We start from the raw sequence: 20,756 nt of genomic DNA on the forward strand, positions 1-20,756 counted from the left end.
GATGCTTTATTTTTTACTCCGGTTTCATCATTGGAAATTCAAGAATTATTTAGACAAATTAAAAATAAAAATTCTTTTGAGTATGATGATATCTCATTGAGCATGCTGTTAGCTCTTCCAGATACAGCTTTGAAGGTTTTGCCTGAAGCTATTAATTCTTCAATTTTAACAGGTACCTTCCTTTCTTGTTTAAAAAAAAACTTGTGTTATCCCTTTATACAAAGGTGGAGATGCAAATAATCCTTCAAGCTTTCGACTAATATCTCTTCTACCAACTTTGTCAAAAATTGTGGAAAAACTAAAAATAGGGTCCTCTCATTTTCAAATATGCACAACCTTATAAGTGTACAGCAGTTTGGCTTTCAGGCATCCCAATATTTTCAATTTTTTGGACAAGTTACATCTTGGACTAAACAATGGTGATTGTGCTGCCACAGTTTTCTGTGACTTCTCTAAAGCCTTTGACTGCGTCAGTCACGGTATACTGTTGAGTAAATTGGAGGCCCATGACATCAGGGGAATAGTTCTGCTTATATTTGAAGGGAAGAGTAGAGTAGTAGTGTAGTGTAGACTGTTAACTTTCAGTGCCAAAGCTCCAATGAAATGAGCACTAGCATATGTGTCCCTCAAGGATCAGTTTTGCACCCTCTCTTATTCTTAATCTATGTTAATGATTTGCCTCATATTTCAATAAATAACCATTTAACCATCTTTACAGATGATACCACCCTTCTGTGTTAAAATAAGAACTCTGAGCAGCTTGATGCTAATAAGCTGTTCTTTAATATTTCTAAAACAAATATTTTAAAATTCAAAATATATGTATTTAATGATGCCTTTTTAAGTAATAATATAGTATTGTCTGCTAATGTAAGCAAATTTCTTGGGTTGTCTATTGATTTTGGGTTAAAATTTGAAAATCATAAGCACTTGAGCGTCATACCAATTTGAATTTAAAAACGGATTTCAGGAAGTATCCACTCAACCCTAATATATGATTCAATGGGTTTATACAGTTTAAAATCCTTGGCAAAAGCAAGATGCTTTGAAAGAACAATTATATCTCTTATGCTTATGAACATGTTAGTAAAGATTTGTTATTGATTTAAATTGTTATTACATTTACCCATTATTATATCCAAAGGAGAAGTACTAGCATATAGACGATTGATTTTTCCACCTGTTATTTTTAAATTAATTAAATAAACATTGATTAACATAAACATTAAGCAAATTATATCTTATTAATAAAAAAACATCTCTTAGTTCTTTACATTATTGGTTATATAAAAAATAAATAGTGCACAACTACACAATTTTGGCTACACCTAACCTTAATTTTCCCATATTAAATTCTATGAGCATACCTCTATGGGAAATTACGTATAGATATAATTTATAAATTCTATAATAAAATTTTCTTTGCACCTTTAATTACTTCAGACCAGATCCTTAAACCAGATTAGACCAGTTTATCTATGTTCTGTACTTGTAGAGTTATGTGTAATTATAAATATTTCTTTTAACAGGTGAGTTTTCCCTGATAGTTTGTGTGAAACCTCTTTTTAAGGGCGGTGACACTCATGACCCTTCCTGTTTTCGGCCGATCTCAATGGTTCCCACTTTATCAAAATTAATTAAAAAAATTGTCAAAGTTAGAATGACTTCATTTCTTGAAAGGCACAATTTATTAAATAGTGTTTTTGTGATTTTTCCAAGGCCTTTGATTGTCTGGATCGTAAAATACTGCTGCAAAAGCTACATTACTATGGATTTAGAGGCTGTGCTTTGAAGTGGTTTGAGTCATATCTAGCAAATAGAAGATAGGAGGTAAAGGGCCAATACAGTACTTCATCTATGCAGAATATCGATTGTGGGGATCCTTAAGGATCGGTTCTTGGCCCTTTATTGTTTCTCATTTACATCAACGTCCTAGCGTCTATCAGTATTAATGGATCCTTCAGGTTATTTGCTGATGACACTACTATTCTATAATAATAATAATAATAATAATTTCTTTATTGCTTTCAAGATCTAATTAAAATAGACAATAGCAACGTCACAAAATAAACAAAATTAAGATTTGATAACATCTACACAGTACATACCGCTAATAAAAATAGTAAGAACAAAAAGATAATGTTGGACATAATAATGGGTGCATTACCTTACCATACTTATATCTCAAGTATGATACATTATTAAGATAAATAAATTAGTAAACAAACCCTTAATATTAATCATAATACACAATTAAAATTGTAAATCGAACCTATAGATAAACACTTGCCCAACAGATACCTTGCAGTGTTTTTCCTAAACTTCATGATATTTTTCTCTTGCCTTAGGGCGAGAGGTAATCTATTATATGTTTTAATAGCAGCAAAGGCAGGAGATCTTTGAAAAAAGGCAGAGTGATGAGTTGGGACACTCAGTTCAGCTCTTCCCCTTATCACAATAGACATGCCCTTAGCATAATGATCTTCATTAGTTTGAAAAAGATGCAGGTGTTTCTTTGCAAAAATAGCTAACATAAGAATGTACAGAGCTGGAACAGTGAGTAGACCAAGCTTAGTAAAATAAGTCCTTCAAGACGTTTGTGGTGTGAGTCTGAGCATGCATCTTATGATGCGTTTTTGTGCTTTAAAGACTGACACGGCGTCAGTTGAAGATCCCCACTATAAGTGATTAGAGATTGGACCGATGCATAGTAAAGTTGCTTCAGACAATTTAGGGAAAGCTCTTCTCTTAGACGCCTTATTAACGCGCAGAAACTATTTAGTTTTTTGCCAAGAGTGTCTATGTGTGGGACCCATGTGAGACAGGAGTTAATTGGTATACCAAGGAATTTTAAGGAAGCTACCTCTCGAAGAGACTTTTTTTCAAACTTTACTAGTAGGGAATTTTGAGGTAAAGTTTTGGAGGATGTCAGTAGCCCGGTTTTATCAGCATTTAGCTTCAGAGCATGATTGTCACACCACTCCTGCATCCTCTCTACCACCTGAGAAGCTCTGACAGATAGTTCTTTAATCAGATGTTCTGACAAGATTATGGAAGTGTCATCAGCATATTGGTTGATAAAACACCCTGGAAAACACTCACTGAGACCATTTACATATAATATGGATAGTACTGGGCCTAGAATTGAACCCTGAGGCACTCCCTGTACCACCAAGGATGACGCTGAGTAAACATATGTACCATTACCAGAGCCAAGGCAAACTGTTTGTTCCCTCTGATCTAAATAAGAGGCTATAAGTCTGGCACAGTTTCCTCTCAGTCCACAATTTTCAAGGATTGACAGCAGTATAACCAGTATAAACAGCGATAAATCGAAAAAGAGTCCGGCAACTTTTTCTTTTTTGTGAACATTTTCAATCACAAAGGATATAAGCTTGAAAACTGCCAACTGGGTTGAATGATTGGGCCTAAAACCAGCCTGGCTATCTGAAAGAATAGTTTGCCTTTTTAAAAAGTTCATAATACGGATATAAATGACTCGCTCAAAGATTTTTGATATTGAAGAAAGGAGAGATATTGGTCGATAGTTTTCTACATCCTGCTCATCACCCTTATTTTTAAAAATTGGAAGAACTTTCGCCTTTTTTAGCTTAGATGGAAAGATTCCCATGTGCAGACAGGCATTTATTATGTGAGCTAGAGGCACATCTATATGGTGACTAGCTTTTTTGAGTATGTTTATTGGTATTTCATCAAGACCAGCAGAGTATTTATTTGGCAAGGCCGATAGAATATGCTGAACTTCCTTTGAATCTGTGGGAAAGAGGAAAATAGTGGGAATGTTACATCCTTTAGGCAATTGACCAGAAAATGAAGGAGTAAGAGATGAAGCATTAAATTTCTTCAAAAATATGTTGGCTATCTCGATCAAATTTTCAATAATTTCATTATTGCTAGAATTTAGGGTGACAGGTTTAGATGACTTTGACTTATTTGAGCATTGATTGAAAATAGTTCAAGCAGTTTTAGTTTTATTATTTGAACAGATAATCTTGTTTTCATTTAAGGAAGTTTTATAGTTAGAAATAAATTTTTTTATATTCTTTTTTTTCTTTTTTATATTGATTATAAGCTGCCTCACTATTTGTTTCCTTGTACCATACATACAGATCTTTAATATGACTAGAATAATTTTTAATTTCAGAGTTTACCCATTTTTTATCAGGATCCTTTATTCTGTACATTAAAGGAATGGAAAATAAAGGAAATGTTACATTAAAATAGTAATAGAAAATATTATAATTTTTTTATAAAATATAATTCTGTGTGCTAGGAATAAATAACAATACATTGAAAGAAACAATAAACAATGATATTAAACTTATTAAAAATTGGTGTGATGCAAACAAGTTTTCCAAAACGAATATTGTGACATTTAAGGGTATTACTACAAATCCTTCATTGAATGGGTAGCCTATAATGAATAGAGGATCCGCCAAATATCTAGGAGTTTTTATTGACTCAAAATTGAAATTTCAGACACACATTGTTGCTTTGAAGGGGAAGATTGCCTCTGCTTGTTATGCTATTAGAGTTGTCCACATTAAAGTTTGTATAGAGTCCCAAGTTAGATATGGAATTCAATTTTGGAGCTTCGCTGGGCGGGGTCTTGTTCACTTTTTGTCGTGCTGTGAGATATTTGTGTGCAGTAGGCTTTACAGACCACAGCAGGTCGTTATATGTTAGGGAGGGAATATTCACATTAACTTGTATTTTCATACTGATGACGGTAGACATGATTCATAAAAAATACAAGAGTACTAAGGAGCCTAACATATATTCAACAAGATTTAATACGACCAATCTATATATATGCACTCCAAAGGGTACCCTTACAAAATACTCAATTATATATGATGGTATTAAAATGTATAATCACTTGCCCCTCGAATGCAAAGTCATGAGTAGTAACAAGCAGTTTAGCTGTTCTATGAAGGATTTATTAATTAAAAAAGCATATTACTGCTTAAAAGAGATTTATAGAGATGTTTTGTAAGTCTTGAGTATTTGACATAGATATTGTTGTGTTTTTTATTTTATCAGATTTAATCTACCTGCATTTTAAATTTTATATATTATTGTCCATTACCTATACATTTCTTTCGACATATTGTTACTTTGTACTAAAACTTTTTTTAACGAGTTTTGATTCTTTTTACTGTATCTGTGGTATCATATATTTTTTTTGTATTATTATATTTTTTGCTTTGTTTATAACTCAATGTTGAAAAACAATAAAGCATATTTGATTTGATTTGATGTTAATAGATTTCATTTTATAGATGAGGCACTAGTCTGCAGAGAAAATACTGAACAACCAATTCTAACACTAGATGATATAAACACCACTTTTGTGTATGTTCAAACATGGCCAGCCAGACAGTGTATGTGTTGGTTCCGAGATCCGAAAAACTTGGAAAGGTTCAGTTATTTGACCCAAGGCCTAATTTATATGGCAGTATCACAGTTAAAACAGCTGGTCGAAAAGAATTTAGAGCAAAAAGAAAAAAGCTCGGAAAAAGAGGCGGAAGAACCAAAAGAAAAAGAGAAGGAACCATGCCAAAATCCCGAAGATGAAAAGGAAAATATGGAGATAATTGAGAGGGATAAGCTGTTAATTTTGGTTTCAAAGATATTTTTGTTGAATTTTCCGCTTTATGTGGCTTTTAAACATACTTTTCAGTCAAAGGATGGATTGACCCAGCAAGAGATAGCCAGCTTGAATATTTTTTGTGACCTGCATGACTCTGAGATTCCCATTTACCTTCTGAAGAACGTGACTTGGTTTTGTAAGATTGGTGGATTGTTGGCTATGACCAACTGTTTCACTTATTTAACTACAGACGTCTTGCCAGTATCCACTGCTCATGCAATGATTTCTATTGGTAAGAATGTGTAATTTCAGTAAAATATATCTTAAAATATTATTTTATAGTATGCAACTTAAAATTATGGATGAACTATAAAACCATGGTGTCACTACTAGTGCCATTAAGATCCTGTGTTTTGAGATACATGTGCAAGTTATCTGATCAGGACCTGAGAACTCCTACAATAAAAAGCATGGCAGGTATAACATCATAAAGTTTGCAAAGAATTACATATGCCATAAAATTTTGTTTTAATATTAGATTTTATGTGGAATGCCATTAAAGACCCTCTGGATTCACCTGTGGCTTTTGATGTGGACGGATTAGATTTGGCATTTAAATATTTCACTTCTAGCACATTAACTATGAGGTAAGTGTTGGTATTTTACTTTCTTTTCCTATTAAAATTAATAATGAATTCTTCAAAAGCGTTTAAGTATAGAAATGCTGAAAATAATATAGTTTTCGAATTTTCAGTAAGGTTTGGGGTGCATCTAGTATGTTGGAGATTATTTTTCTTACACAAAAAAGAACAATTCGAACAATTCAAAATATAGCATATAGAGATTCTTCTATAGGAAAATTCAAAGAAATTAATTTATTAACTGTGTATACTTTATATATTTTTGAATGTATTATTTTCGTTGTCAAAAATCAACATAAATTCTAAAAAATTACACTAAAATTTTAATATGAGTTGCCGATTGACATCTACTGAGAAATTACCAACAAATACTTGTTTCAATTTTACTAAGTTACCAGCAAAATTAAAACGGGAAAAAATAACATTCCGTATTTTAAGAAATTTTTATTTAACATCTTACTTAACATTAAACCTTCTTAGCATTGAGGGATTTATGAATTATATTATACTTGTGATTTTTATTGTAATTTCCATTTTAAAGTGCTTGTCAATTATTTGTCCTTGTTAATTGTATTTTTTGCTTATTATTATTCCTATATAAATTTTTTTTTACTTAGATTACATTGATTAGAAAATTAAATTATTTACTAAATTAAATTAAATAATCTTTATTGTATGGAACAAATAAATTCCATCTATTCTATATACATACAAAGGTGGAAAGTACAGTGAAACCTCCCGATAGGGACACCTCCAATAGACGGACAACTCCCTTGAGCGGAAATTTTTTATGGTCCCATTGAAAATACACTAAATTCCCATATGCTTTAACGGACACTCTCTCGGGCGGACGCGGACACCTAAAAGTGGTCCGAAGAACCGCTAAACCTTCTCTTGAGCGGACACAGAAAAAATTTAAACACGCAATCGGGGGTTGCATTGGCGCCAGAGCCTGGGTTTTCCCCGATACGACGGTACTCCTCGCATAGCGCCGGTTTGTCGGGATGTTTTTGTGTTTTGACTGTTTTGTTAATGCATTTGGCTTTAGTTTATTGTCGTATCTTTTAGCGTTATTAGCGTAACAACCGATATGTCGTCCAAACGTAAAGTGCTAACTCTTAAAGAAAAAGTTGACGTAATTGAGATTTTTAATAAAGACAAACTAAGCGTACGCGAGACGCGACTTAGCAAAACGGTTTGGAATAGGAAATACACAGGCAGCTGAGATTATTAAAAATAAGGATGTTTTATTAAGTAAGTTCCACTCAAATATAAATGTGAATGAAAAAAGAAGCTTCCTAAGAGAAGAGGGCAGAAATATTGACAGACAGTGCTATGAGAGGTTCATTAGAGCTGGAAGCAAAAATATTCCATTATCAGACATGTGCCTATTATCTTTTTAGGTACAATTGTTAAAACGAAAGCCAAAGAAATCGCTGATGGTTTGGGGTATAGAACTTTCAGTGCATCAGAAGGTTGGCTGCAAAAGTTTCGTACCCGGCACAACATTGCTTTTAGAACTATCAGTGGGGAGGCCGCAAGTGTGAACTCTGCCGATGTCACGACATTTTGGGAGACAGTACCATCTATAATTAAGAACTATGCTCCCAAAAATATCTATAATGCTGATGAGAGTGGGCTATTCTTCTGAGCAGTGCCAAACAGGACTCTACATTTGAAGCGAGAAAGATGTATTCGAGGTAAATTTTCAAAAGAGAGACTGATTATACTTTTTTGTGTAAATATGGAGGGACAAAAAGAAAAACCTCTAGTGATCGGAAAAACGGTCAAACCAAGAGCATTTAAAAATATTAATGTGAAAGAATTGCCAGTTACTTATAGGTGGAATAAAAAAGCTTGGATGACCGATGAACTAATGGCCGAATGGAGTAAATCAATTTGATAAAAAAATGATGCGTGGAAAACGAGAAATTTTATTATTTCTCGACAATGCATGTTGTCACCCAAAGGATATAAGATTGAAAAATATTAAATTGATTTTTTTGCTTCCAAACTGCACTTCTATTGTACAGCCTTTATATCAGGGCATTATTAAGAGTTTTAAAACATTTTATAGGACAATCATTATTAAAAAACTTTAATTAGCCATAAATACTGCTGAATCAGCCCAAGAATTAGCCAGAAAAATACACGTCCTAGATGCAATTTACTTTATAAACATTGCATGGGACCAAGTGACAAAGAAAACGGTTCAAAATTGCTTTATTAAGTCTGGCATTACACACTCTAATAGTTCAGAAAATAGAGCAGAAAACCTGGAAATCTGGGAAAAAGGAAGACGACATTCCATTGTCACTTTTAGCTCAAATGTTGAGGAATAAGGATAATTTTGGAATGATAAACAATAATGATATCAACGAATTTTTTAATGTAGACAATGATTTAATATTGGAGCAAATTGATAACCTTCCTCTGGAGGTTTCGAATCAAGAGGTATCAAGTAGTGGTATCATCCGATGAGTCAGAAGAGGAACACATTGAGGAAGAAGAGGAATTGACTACCTATCAGCAGGCTTTTAATATGACGCAACAGTTAAAACGCTTCACTCAGGCTAGGGGTGACCTATCTGCTCTAGATTTACTATCTAAGCTTGATCTTCATTTTCAAGATACTTTGCTCAACAAAAAAAATCGACAAACGTCTATATTAGAATATTTTAAACATAAACAATGATCTTAATTTGTACATGTGTTCCAAAATATTTACATATTATTTCTTACAAAAATCTTTATATGTATGTATGTACTAGTTTAGTTTATTTTCGGTTTGTTATTTCATAAGTTTTTGTTTTGGTTTGTTTTTTAAGTTTATTTTTTTTGCATAATTATAATTATTTTGTAACCCTAACTATATACTTATTGTCATTAAATAATTAATACTAAACTTGTTTAAAAAAATAACATGCTGTTTAATTTTGCTTCTGTGTGGCCTTTTTTCCTTGGACGGACAGCTCCGTTGAGCGGACACTTTTTGAAGGTCCCATGAGTGTCCGCTCAAGAGAGGTTTCACTGTACCGCTTTGCGTATTTTAATAATCACAACAATAAATAAAAAGTAATTCAAAGTACCATACTAGAATCAAAGTTACACCCGTACTATAATATCAGCAGTCTCCAAAAAATTTTTAATTTATACTTAAAAGAGGCCATCCCTAAATCTTTAATTTCTGCAGGTAGGCCATTGTAAATATAGGCAGAAGTATATATAAAAGAATTTTTCAGAAATTCAGTCTTATGATGGGGGATTGTCAGTGTGCTTTTATAGCGAACATGTGTATCTCCCTTTTGAATAAGGAATTTTGAGAGATATTCTGATTCATGAAAATTAAGTAATTATGCAGCTTATACCCAAAAATCTTCTTTGTGCCATATTAAGACTATAGACCTTCTTTACGTGTTCAGTCACATGAACCCTCCGCGAAAAATTTCTAGTAAACCTTATACAGGAATTTTGAACTTTCTGGATTTTATATTTATTTTGTTCACTTAAAAAAGGACCATATACAATATTTAAGTATCCAGCAGCACTAAGCACTAAACTCTCTGTAAGTTTTTTTTTTGTACCAGCGGGCAAAATATCCTTAAATTGACTTCAATTTATAATACGTCTGTTCAGACATATCTTAACTACATGCGCATTAAATGACATTCGATTATCCATACAAAGGCCTAGGTTTTTTACTTGATTTACCCATTCCAATTCAACACCATTAATATATAATTTACTTGATGCTCAATTATTCAAGATAATTTCATTTCTTGAGAACAGAATTGCCTGTGTCTTAGCAAAATTTCTCTGTAAGTCAGCATTAATTAAATCTAAGACTTCAGGATGACAGATAAATTTGCAAATCATCTGCATACTTGTGTTACCTGCAGTAAATTATTTTATGAATTAAGTCAGCCAGAAATATTATCAAGAGAAGTGGTCCCAACACTGACCCTTGTGGGACTCCCAGAGTTACATTTCTCCACCCAGAAGTTTCCACACCCTCGTCATTACCGCCTGTTGCCTGTTTTGAAGGTAGCTTGTAAACCACCCATTTGCCTCAATATTGTAGTGCCTTAGTATTGCAATTAAGAGTTCTATTGAGAGTATTAAAAGCTTTTGTCATATCTAATAAAACAGAGCGATAGCATTGTCCATTATTCAGAGGTAGAGCAATATCTGTTGTTATTTTTAGAAGAGCTATCGTACAGCTTTTACTTGGTCTAAAGCCAGACTGAAATTTTGGGGTAATGTTTCTGCTTAATACATAATCCAGCAATTGGCCTTTTACAATATTCTCAATTAATTTAGATAAAATTGGCAAAATACTAATAAAGTGGTATTAGTTCATCAATATTGGTTGGATTGTTCATTTTAGGAACTGGAGTAACAAGGGCTTTTTTCCAGATGTCAGGGACACACCCAAAAGATAAAGAATTATTCGTAATGTTCACTAGAGGTTTTAGGCAAATCAGATCTCTGATAGCATTACTTTTATAAACTTCATTTTCAGGAACTAGTTTAAAATGAAACGGCTCTCCATCGATTCTGATCAGTCTGTAATAGAGGGACATTATCCAGAAAATGATTATTAACAAGTGTTGGCTCCCTTAGATTAGGAGGAATTTCTGCAGGTTCATTGATATTGACTTTCCAATTAGCGATTTTTTTTCAAAAAGCCTTTAGTTTTATGTGGTCCTCGACACTTGTTAATTTTATGAGAATAATATGCCTTTTTTTCTGGGTTTACTGCCACATTTACATAATTTTTAAGAAGAAGATTTATATTTTAAAAGCTTTATGTTTTAACTCCAACAAAAACCACATTGGTTTAGACCCTCTTTGTTTTAGTGGTTTTAAGGGACATCAACCAGGAACAGGATATTTTCATTGAATAATGTAATTGTACTTGACTTTTGACTACAATTCATTTAACTGTGCAATGTATTTACCTAAGTTTTATATTGTATGGCTCTTTGACTAAAAAAGTATTCTATTCTAATGCTTTTAGATTGGCTGGCATAACACAAATTAACAATCAAATAGGAGTCCTAGCAGAAATATGTGTTGGAGAGACTCTACCTGAAGCTGAGGCCGTACCCAGGCAAATGGCAGATTGGCTAATAAGCAATAATATAATATCGCACATTTTCGGCCCTAATTTGCACGTGGAGGTGATCAAACAAAGTCACATAATCTTGAATTTTCTGGCAATGGAAGGTCGCATCACTTGTGAACACATGGATATCATTTGGGCCGCAGCCCAGTTAAAACACTGTGCCAAACCCGTACACGATTTACTACCGGGATTGGTCAAACATTTAGCTGCTGCCCCTACTTTGCATTTGTACAGTTTGCTGACAAATTTGGAGCCCAAGGATCATTCTGAGCAGACCTTGTATTTGGCTAGTGCATTGATTAAGGCTGTTTGGTCTAGAGGTAATTATTTATTTAACTATTTATTTATTTAAAAAAAAATGAAATAATTTATTTATTTACAACATAAAAAAAAACTAAAAAAGTATAGAAAGAGAGTAGTACTACATAATCATTATTGGACATCCCGTTCCCTTTAAAATGCTATTTTAAAAACCAGTAAAAGACTCTTTGACGAATAAGTCACAATTACTAAATTGCACGTCATTATACAATTTAACTAGTTGGTCTGTTACTACTCTAAACCCATAATTGGTCCAGTGACTGAGTTCATGAAAGAGAATTCTTTGAAATGTAACTCTAGTTAAGATTTTTAATGAAACTTTACTTAAAAGAAAGACGGATTGCTGCATTGCTTCTTCATCTTTCCAATAATGATGACGTGATTCCTAATATCGTAAGTGGCTGTTTTATACCGGAACCTATTTTTATAAATTAAAAATTTGCTTGTTCTAAACTTTCTCTATACGGTCAATCAGTGGCGGTTCCTCAATAAGTGCACATGTGCACGTGCACTCCTAAAATATTTTTTTTAAACAAACAGAAAACATACAACAAATATTCTATATCATTCTTAAATTAATATTATTTCTATTCGATCTAAAAAAGAATTTAAATAGGAAATAGCAGATCCGCAATTAAGTATTTATTTTAAATTCTAATCCATCTCAATACCTACCGCGACACGCGAAAACTCCGCACAACGCGCGGTAACGACTCACCACATCTTGTCGTTCACTGCTCGATCGTGCTCATCGCGCCCCGAGTTCTGATTGGTAGAGCCGTGGTCCCTGCATGCCTGCTGCCCCGCGACAGGTTGCAATAATTACCTCGCCGGTGTGCACAGTTTGGTTGTGATCTTAGGCTCGATGCACACGAGCGATTTTCATGGCGAAGTTCGCTGCGAGCTCGCCGCGAAGTTTTCTCGCGCGCATGTAGCAGACCAAAGGATCAAATGGTGCGATTCACACGTAGGCGAAATCGTAGCGAATACGCCGAGTAGACGCCGCTAACCGCCGGCGCTAGCCGGGGACTGCTATTTCGCGGCCAAAATTCCTTGCTGAGCCTCGCTCTGCGGGTAAGCAGTAGTGTTGTAAAAATCCGGATTAATTCGATATCCGGACAGTATTGATTCGGATGAGTTGAAAATTCGGTTTTTTCATCCGGATTAATTCATCCGCTCGATGTCTCGCCCGTTCGGTAAATTAGGCCATGTTTCGGCTTTCGGGCTCGATGCTCGACAGTCCGATAAACGTTTTTTATAGCTGTTTTTCGAATATAAGGTATGCATTATGCAACCCATTAGACATTTCGTTTTTACGGATTTCTACATGATGTTCAAACTAAAATAGCTAATTATGTATGTAATAAATCATGTGTAGTTTAAATGATGCAAAATATCAATACAAAAATGCTTTGTTTACAAAAAAAACTTCTGAAGGTCAGGCGACCCTTAAACAATTTGGGCTTTCTCGTATTCTCTCTTGTTTCTAAATGAGTACAATAAGGATAGTTAAAGCCATATTTAAGCAACGGAAAAGAAATAGAAAATACTGCTGCATATTGTACTTCGAGTCCACCAATTTAGGTTTCCAGTAATTGTTTAGCTTAGCGTTTAGTCACGTATCAGTTCTGTCCAGTGGCGGGTGTACAAACCGTTTTGTAGCGGGTAGTTTGTAGTGTAGCGGGTAGCACGTTCAATAAATTAGGAATATGGCCCCGAGAAAGTTGTCGTACGTGTGGTCATTTTTTAATAAGTCCTCCGATAAATTATTTGTGATTTGTCGTTTATGTAAACAACAAATGAAGTACTTTGGGAGCACAGGCAACTTAGGCCAACACATTAAAAAAAAAACATCCGATTCAATACAATGAACATATAAAAAGGGATAGTGTTGTTTCTAATTCCGAAACTCACGTAGAAGAAAACGAAGACGGAAGTAATGTTTCTAAAAGCCTTTCTGTTGATCTTCCTCCTGTTTCTGATATTCAAATGCAAGAGGAACTTGAAAGTGCCAATTCTAAAGCTCCTCAGCTAGACATATTATCTGAACCTGGACCTAGTACAAGTCATGGAATTCATATCGAACATCAAGCAGTCAAAACAAAATCTCCCTCAGGAATTCAAAAGACTATAAAACGGGCGCGACCAGGGGGACGACAATTAAAATTATATGGCGGCAGTAATACCAATGGACTTTCAGCTCTTCAAAAAAAAACAATTTGATATTAGTCTAGTGAAATTGATTACTAAAGACTTTCAGCCCCTTTCCATAGTCGAAAATGAAGGTTTTTTGGAATATTCCAGGACACTGAATCCTCTCTATTTGGTTCCCAGTCGACATATTTTGTCAAACAGACTTTTGCCAGAAATATATAACGAGGAAGTCGCAAAGTTGAAAGCAGAGTTATGTGACGTAAAATATGTGTCAATTACTGCAGATATATGGCAATCAGACAGTAATATTTAATATTTGTCAGCTACATGCCATTTTGTTTATGCAAAGACATTAAATTCCCGCGTTTTAGCTGTTAAAGAGCTATCAAGCGTGTCACACACGGGAAAACATATTAGTGAGGACTTATCTTTTATTCTAAATGATTGGAACCTTATGGATAAAGTTGTTACAGTTGTTTCGGATAACGGTGCGAACATTAAAAATGCTATTATAGAGCATTTGCGTCTACACCATCACCCATGTGTAGCGCATACTTTGAATTTAATCGTTAAAGAGGCCTTAGATACTAACATGCTATTAAAAGATATTATAAAAAAATGCAAAAGTCTTGTTGGATATTTCAAACACAGTGGCCTTGCCACTGGCAAATTAAAAAAATGCCAAGAGCAGATGAACATGCCTTTACTTAAAGTCAAGCAATCTGTTGACACAAGGTGGAATTCTATTTTGTTTATGTTGGAGAGACTTTTAGAAATTAAAGACCCCCTGTCTATCGCAGTAACCACTTTACCTACAGCTCCTGATTTTCTGGATGCTTCTGAATGGACAGTAATAGCAGATTGTGTGCCACTTCTCAGACTCTTTGACATGATGACGACAGAACTTTCAGGTGAGAAATTCGTAACTATGTCTTTGGTGATCTCTCTCATTAGAGGACTACAATTAAATATAAAAACAATTAAACCAAGTACAGATATCGGTCTTTGGTTACAATCAATTTTTTAGATATAATTTCACGACGCTTGGTGCCATTAGAAACCAACAAAATTGCTGCCAAAAGCACTTTTTTGGATCCCAGATTAAAAAAAAACAGCTTTCGGTTTGGAAGATAATGCTAAAAATACATTTCAGTGGTTACTTGAGAAAGTCGCAGGAATTGTTTCTTCTTCGAATGTTCAAAATCTCGATCATGAAGATTATTCCCTAACTGCTAGTACTTCATCAAGAGATCAAATTTCACAAGAAAAGATGTCGCTGTGGTTACATTTTGACACAAAAATTAAAGATGTGAAAACCAAAACCACACCATCTACCACTTCGACACTTTGTATGCGTCAATATTTAGAAATGCAGCATAGTGATCGCAAAAGCAATCCATTAGAGTTTTGGGACAAACATAAATTTATGATGCCAGAGTTGTACTCATTGCATTTAAAATATTTATGTGTGCCAGCTTCTTCCGTACCTAGCGAAAGACTGTTTTCAAAAGCGGGTCAACTGGCTAATATTCGCAGGAACAGATTATCACCAAAAAACCTGCATATGATTTTATTCTTAAACAGTGTTTTTTAAAATGTCATGTTGTTATTTTTTTTTATTAGTTCTGTAGTCGACAGGCGACTTGTTACTTCAATTAAACTTAAAATTTCGTTTTGTTTTTAGTTTTAGGCATAAAGTTAGACTTGAAATATTTATGTAGTTTCTAATTAAAATATTAAGACTAATACGTTCATAATTAATACGTTCATAATTATTTTTCGTTTTAAGTTAACAAAGAAAATGTTTTTTGTTTGAATTTTATTAATTAGTTAAGCAGACACCTTGTTATACTAATGTTTAATATTTATATTTGTTGTTTAATATATTCCTCTATTTCTAATAAATGTTTTTCCTTATTTTAATTGTTTTCAACAAACTTCCTATCTTCCTAATTTACTCCAAATCATAGTTGGAATTGTAATAATTATTCACGACAAACGACTATTAAGAATAGATTATTCTGGAGAATTATACCGCACTGGTATCGAAAAAATTATATTTTTAAATCAATTTCTCTATTAGCATCATACGCCGACACTGGACTGCGAAAAGACCGGCTGAATCGTCCGCCTGGCGACGATATTGCCGATTCCGAATCCGATTGTCGGGTATTTGTCCGGACGATTTAATTCGGATTCTCTTAGCCGAACGTGGAACTCGTGCAAGCTCATACAATTATTTCATTGTCGGTCGAACGGACGACAGGCGGCGTGTATCCGGACGATTTAGATATCCGGATTGATTCGGAATAATTTGATATTCGGATTGAACGGACGATTAATCCGGACTCCTCGCATCACTAGTAAGCAGTACTTGTTGGAACATTGAGCAATTCACACGGCTCGCCCCGGTCGCTTGCGCTCGCGTCATTATCAGTGGTGTGTATTATATTAAAAACAGTTGAATAACACTGTGATACATTAAAATTCTTAAAATTTTGCTTAGAATCCAAAAATGTAATCATATACAGGGCATTCCTTTTAAAATAACAAAGACGTTGCCGGATCTCGCCGCGATGACGTCGCGAACGAAATCGCTCGTGTGCATCGAGCCTTACTGTATGATTGGGAGTGTTGGCGCGAAATTTTTGATGTTTTGTTTTTAAATCGGTGGCGGTATTGCTATTTAATACTTAACTTATTTGTTGGAAAGTACTTGCGTTGTTTGGTTTTTTGACTTTTTGTTTTTCTTATTTTTTGATGAAGAATGGCGGGACCGGTGAGCAGCGTCACCGTGGAATATTTAAAAACAATTAAATTTTCATTACTTTCGTTAGAGGAGAGGATAAAAATAAAAAATATTGGTCGTCCAAAGCCAAATATAGTTATAGGCAACGTAACCAAAGGCAAAAATCGGCACTATAAACGGTCTTTTAAAATGGACATTTACGAGAGAACAGACTGGTTGTGCGGGAGTTCAGTTACTAACACTCTTTATTGTTTTCCGTGTTTATTATATGGGGATGAGGCATCAGAATGGACAAAATGTGGTGTGAAAAACTTGGCTCATTTATCCGAAAAACTTAAAAAGCATCAATGTTCAAAGTTACACATATCTGCTAAATTACGATTTAATTTATTAGGTAAACAAGATATCCGGCAACAATTAAATAGTGCATACCGATAAAATATTGAAAAGCATAACCAACAAGTAAAGAATAATAGATCATATGTATTATCGAAAATTATAAATTGTGTTAAGTTCTGTAGCGCTTTTGAACTTCGTGGGCATGATGAAAAACAGGACTCATTAAATCCTGGAATATTTAAAGGCCTCGTAAATTTTTCTGCCGAATTGGACTTGACACTAAAGGATCATTTGCAGCCAGCTACTGTGTTTAAAGGTACGTCTAAAGATATCCAAAATGATTTACTAGATTGTATGCTTTCCGTTTCTCAAGCACACATTAAAAAAGAAATCGCTGCTTCAAAGTTTGTATCTGTAATAAGCGATGAAACAAGTGACATTTCAAATATTTTTCAAATGGTAATAGTTTATCGATATAATTTACCAAATAGGACCCCCGTTGACAGATTTTGGACTTTTTTAAAACTGACCACTGACCACGATGCGAGCTTTATTTGCTTAGCTGATTGTATAGAAAAATCATTAAATTCCGTTTTAACAAGTCCAGATCAATTAATTTCCCAAAGTTATGATGGAGCAAGTGTCATGAGTGGTGCTCATCGTGGTGTGCAAAAACTTATTCAAGATAAATTTCAATACGCCTATTATATACATTGTTATGCGCGTCAGTTAAATTTATTAATGTCTCAGGCAACAAGCATAAATACTAACGTACGCATATTTTTGTCCGATTTGAGTGTTATTACAAATTTTTTTTCAAATTCACCTCAGAGGGTTGCCATATTAGACGAAATTGCTGGAAATAGAATTCCTAGAGCATCTGCTACAAGGTGGAATTTTAAAATTAGAACCGTTAACATGCTTTTTGAAAATAGAGAAGCCTTAATAGAGTGTATGGAACAAATACAATCTACATCCAGACAATCAGATACCATCCGAAAAGCAGGTGCACTTTCAAGATTATTAAAGGACATTAAATTTATTTTTTAGTTGAATGTATTTCATCGAGTTATGCCCCATGTTGACATATTGTACTCTCAACTGCAAAAACGGGCTACTCACTCTGTAACCATAAAACGATACATGTCCGAATTTGAAAAAAATATTCAAAAAGAGAGGGACAATATACACACTATTAGAGAAATCGAGTTGGCTTCGATATTGACGAAAATCAAACAAGAAAAAGAAGAAGATTGGATGACAGAAATTCGTATGTCTCCACTACCGTTCAAGCTAAAGAAATTTGTGATACCATTATATCGGAAACCAAAAGAAGGTTTTTGTTTACAGGTCACTTGGAAATTGCTAACTTGTTTTTAGTTGAAAATTTTGAAATTTACACCTTAAATTTTCCTATATTACCTTTAGAATCAGCGATTCGCAATTACCCCTTTTTAAACAAAAACAAATTAAGAACAGAATTGGAAATAATATATAGACGGTGAGATTTTAGAGAACTTTCTGGAGCAGTTCATTTGCTAAAATTCTTAATTGAAACCAATTTACAAGAAGATTTTTCTGAAACCATTCTAATTTTGCAAATAATTGTTACGATGCCAATGACAACCGCAGAAGCCGAACGATGTTTTTCTACACTAAAACGAATTAAAACTTTTCTTAGAAGTACTATGGGCCAGGAGAGACTAACTGCACTCGCAATGTTATCCATTGAGAAAGATATGATTTGAGAAATTCCAAATTTCAACGAATTGGTGATTGAAGAGTTTATTTCAAAAAAAGACAGACGACTTAATAACGACGAAACTTATGTTTAAATTTAAAAAAATATTAGTTTTAGTTTAATTATTTTTTAGTTTAATTTTGTGAAACAGTATTATATTCAATAAAACATATATACGGAAATTAGAGTGGGTTTATTGGCATTTTTTACGCTCTCAAAAGGAAATATAGGGCGTGGCACCCAAAAAATTTTCGCTATTTTTTCCCCTCCCAATTGTGCACTACCATTCTTTAAAGTCACGCGCCGCCACTGCGGTCAATATGTAGATTATAAATTGAATACCATATATCATTATATTCTAAAACACTATGAACATAACTTTATTAAGCACACCAACTTTAGGGCCCTAATATTACTTATTTCATTTCAAGGTCTTCTAAAATAATAAAATAATAAACCGTCTTTAAATTGGCGGTCAAAAATTATTCCTAGATCATTCACTGTATCAACAAATACTAAGGCACAGTCGTCTATACGTAGTTATATTTATAGGGGGAAATGAGATCACTGCCTGAAATAAATGAAAATTGCCTCTTATTTTTTCCAAGCCTTTTTTTAAAATTAATTTTTTTGCTACCTGAAAGAAATACAAACTTAATCAACATTATCTATATTACTAATTTCTTTTCAATTGCCTGGAAGAAATATAAACTGTATTACAAAAAAGTGTCATTAGGTACATGAATAAAGCCAAAATGAGGGATTCATTTAAGCCACTTTTTATTACAAATAAAATCCCTACATAATAAGTAAAGTAACAAACAATAGTAATCAAGAAGAAAGGAACCGAACACGTCAAATTTAATACTGAGAGGGACATTTATTGACAGAAATTGCGTTTCTATGACGTGATATGATGAACTATGGGGGATGAGGTGCCCCCAGGGATTCCATGTCAATATTTTAAAATGGGAATAGAGGTTGAATGATACCTTGAATTAAAGGTATTTTTATTCTCTACATAGTCTTATTTTTATTGTATTAATTCCTTCTCAAGAAACATGAATAAATATAGCTGACATTCTTCAAAAGTTTAAATCTTACAGTTTTATCGCCTGCATAAATTTTCTTTTTTTTTTTAATTAGCCAGGTGTTATCCCTAAACAAGAAAAAAAATACATTCTGAAAATTCAAGTTATTTTGACGAAAACGTCAAAATAACTCCATATTTCGACGCTTTTGTTGGTTTAGTTATTTTTATTTTGGTATCGGTGTTTTGTTGAAGTGAGCAATAATAACAGTAGTACAAACCATCCTGGTGTTATTGATAGTATTGATAACAATGATTTACACTACCGCTCAAAAGTATTTGCCCACCATATATTCTTTTTAATATTTTAAATTGGATACAATCTTATCTTTATACCTATATTTAGATTGTATCTCTTTTGTAAATTGCATATATGCTTAAACAGCATACCTATCAACTATGGTTCGTTGAAAAACACTGAGTATTTAAAAATAGTCTTCCAAATAACAAATAATGTAGTGAAAATGTGCACTTCTTCTAAAAAACTAATCTGTTTACAGCTCGTTTCCGATGATGGTATTTAGTCTTCAAGAATTGATTTAGTGTAACATTGATAAATAATTTCGCTTGCTTATTGACGATTGTCACCGTTTCTTTGCTGGTTTTTCAATATTCTTTAAAGTGGCTAAAATAAAAGAGTTATCGGTAAAAACAAAAGGTATTATCATTGGACTTCATAAGGCTGGAAAGACTAACCGTTAAATTTCGACGGATTTGGGAATTCCAAGGCGGACTGTCGATTATAATGTTAGGAAATTCACCAGAAAAGGGACTATTAGCTACAAACCTCGATCGAGAAGGCCAAAGGCAACAAGTTCAAAGGAGGATTTAAATATTATAATTATAAGCAAACACAATAATCGCCCCTAAAATCACAGCAAAAATCAACAAGGAGCGTAAAAAAGCGGTCAGTGTTTCGACAGTAAAACGGCGACTTTATAATTCTGGTCTTAAAGGACGTTTAGCTGTATCAAAACCG

The 20,756-nt window shown here is 33.6% G+C and overlaps 1 protein-coding gene across 6 annotated transcripts in view; it reads left to right on the plus strand.

Moving 5' to 3' along the window:
* Nucleotides 1–20,756, plus strand: part of LOC126750701 (ubiquitin carboxyl-terminal hydrolase puf) — a 146,370-nt gene that overhangs the window by 5,017 nt on the left and 120,597 nt on the right. For 5 of the 6 annotated variants that reach the window (XM_050460397.1, XM_050460392.1, XM_050460393.1 and 2 more), the window contains exons 2-5: nt 5,304–5,906; nt 5,957–6,091; nt 6,153–6,261; nt 11,276–11,703. In XM_050460397.1, coding sequence (XP_050316354.1) covers nt 5,304–5,906; nt 5,957–6,091; nt 6,153–6,261; nt 11,276–11,703 — 1,275 coding nt within the window. The remainder of the gene's footprint in view (nt 1–5,303; nt 5,907–5,956; nt 6,092–6,152; nt 6,262–11,275; nt 11,704–20,756) is intronic. The other variant, XM_050460396.1, reaches the window with a different exon arrangement.

The sequence above is a fragment of the Anthonomus grandis genome, chromosome 2, assembly GCF_022605725.1.
Source record: "Anthonomus grandis grandis chromosome 2, icAntGran1.3, whole genome shotgun sequence".
NCBI classification, from domain to species: Eukaryota; Metazoa; Arthropoda; class Insecta; order Coleoptera; family Curculionidae; genus Anthonomus; species Anthonomus grandis.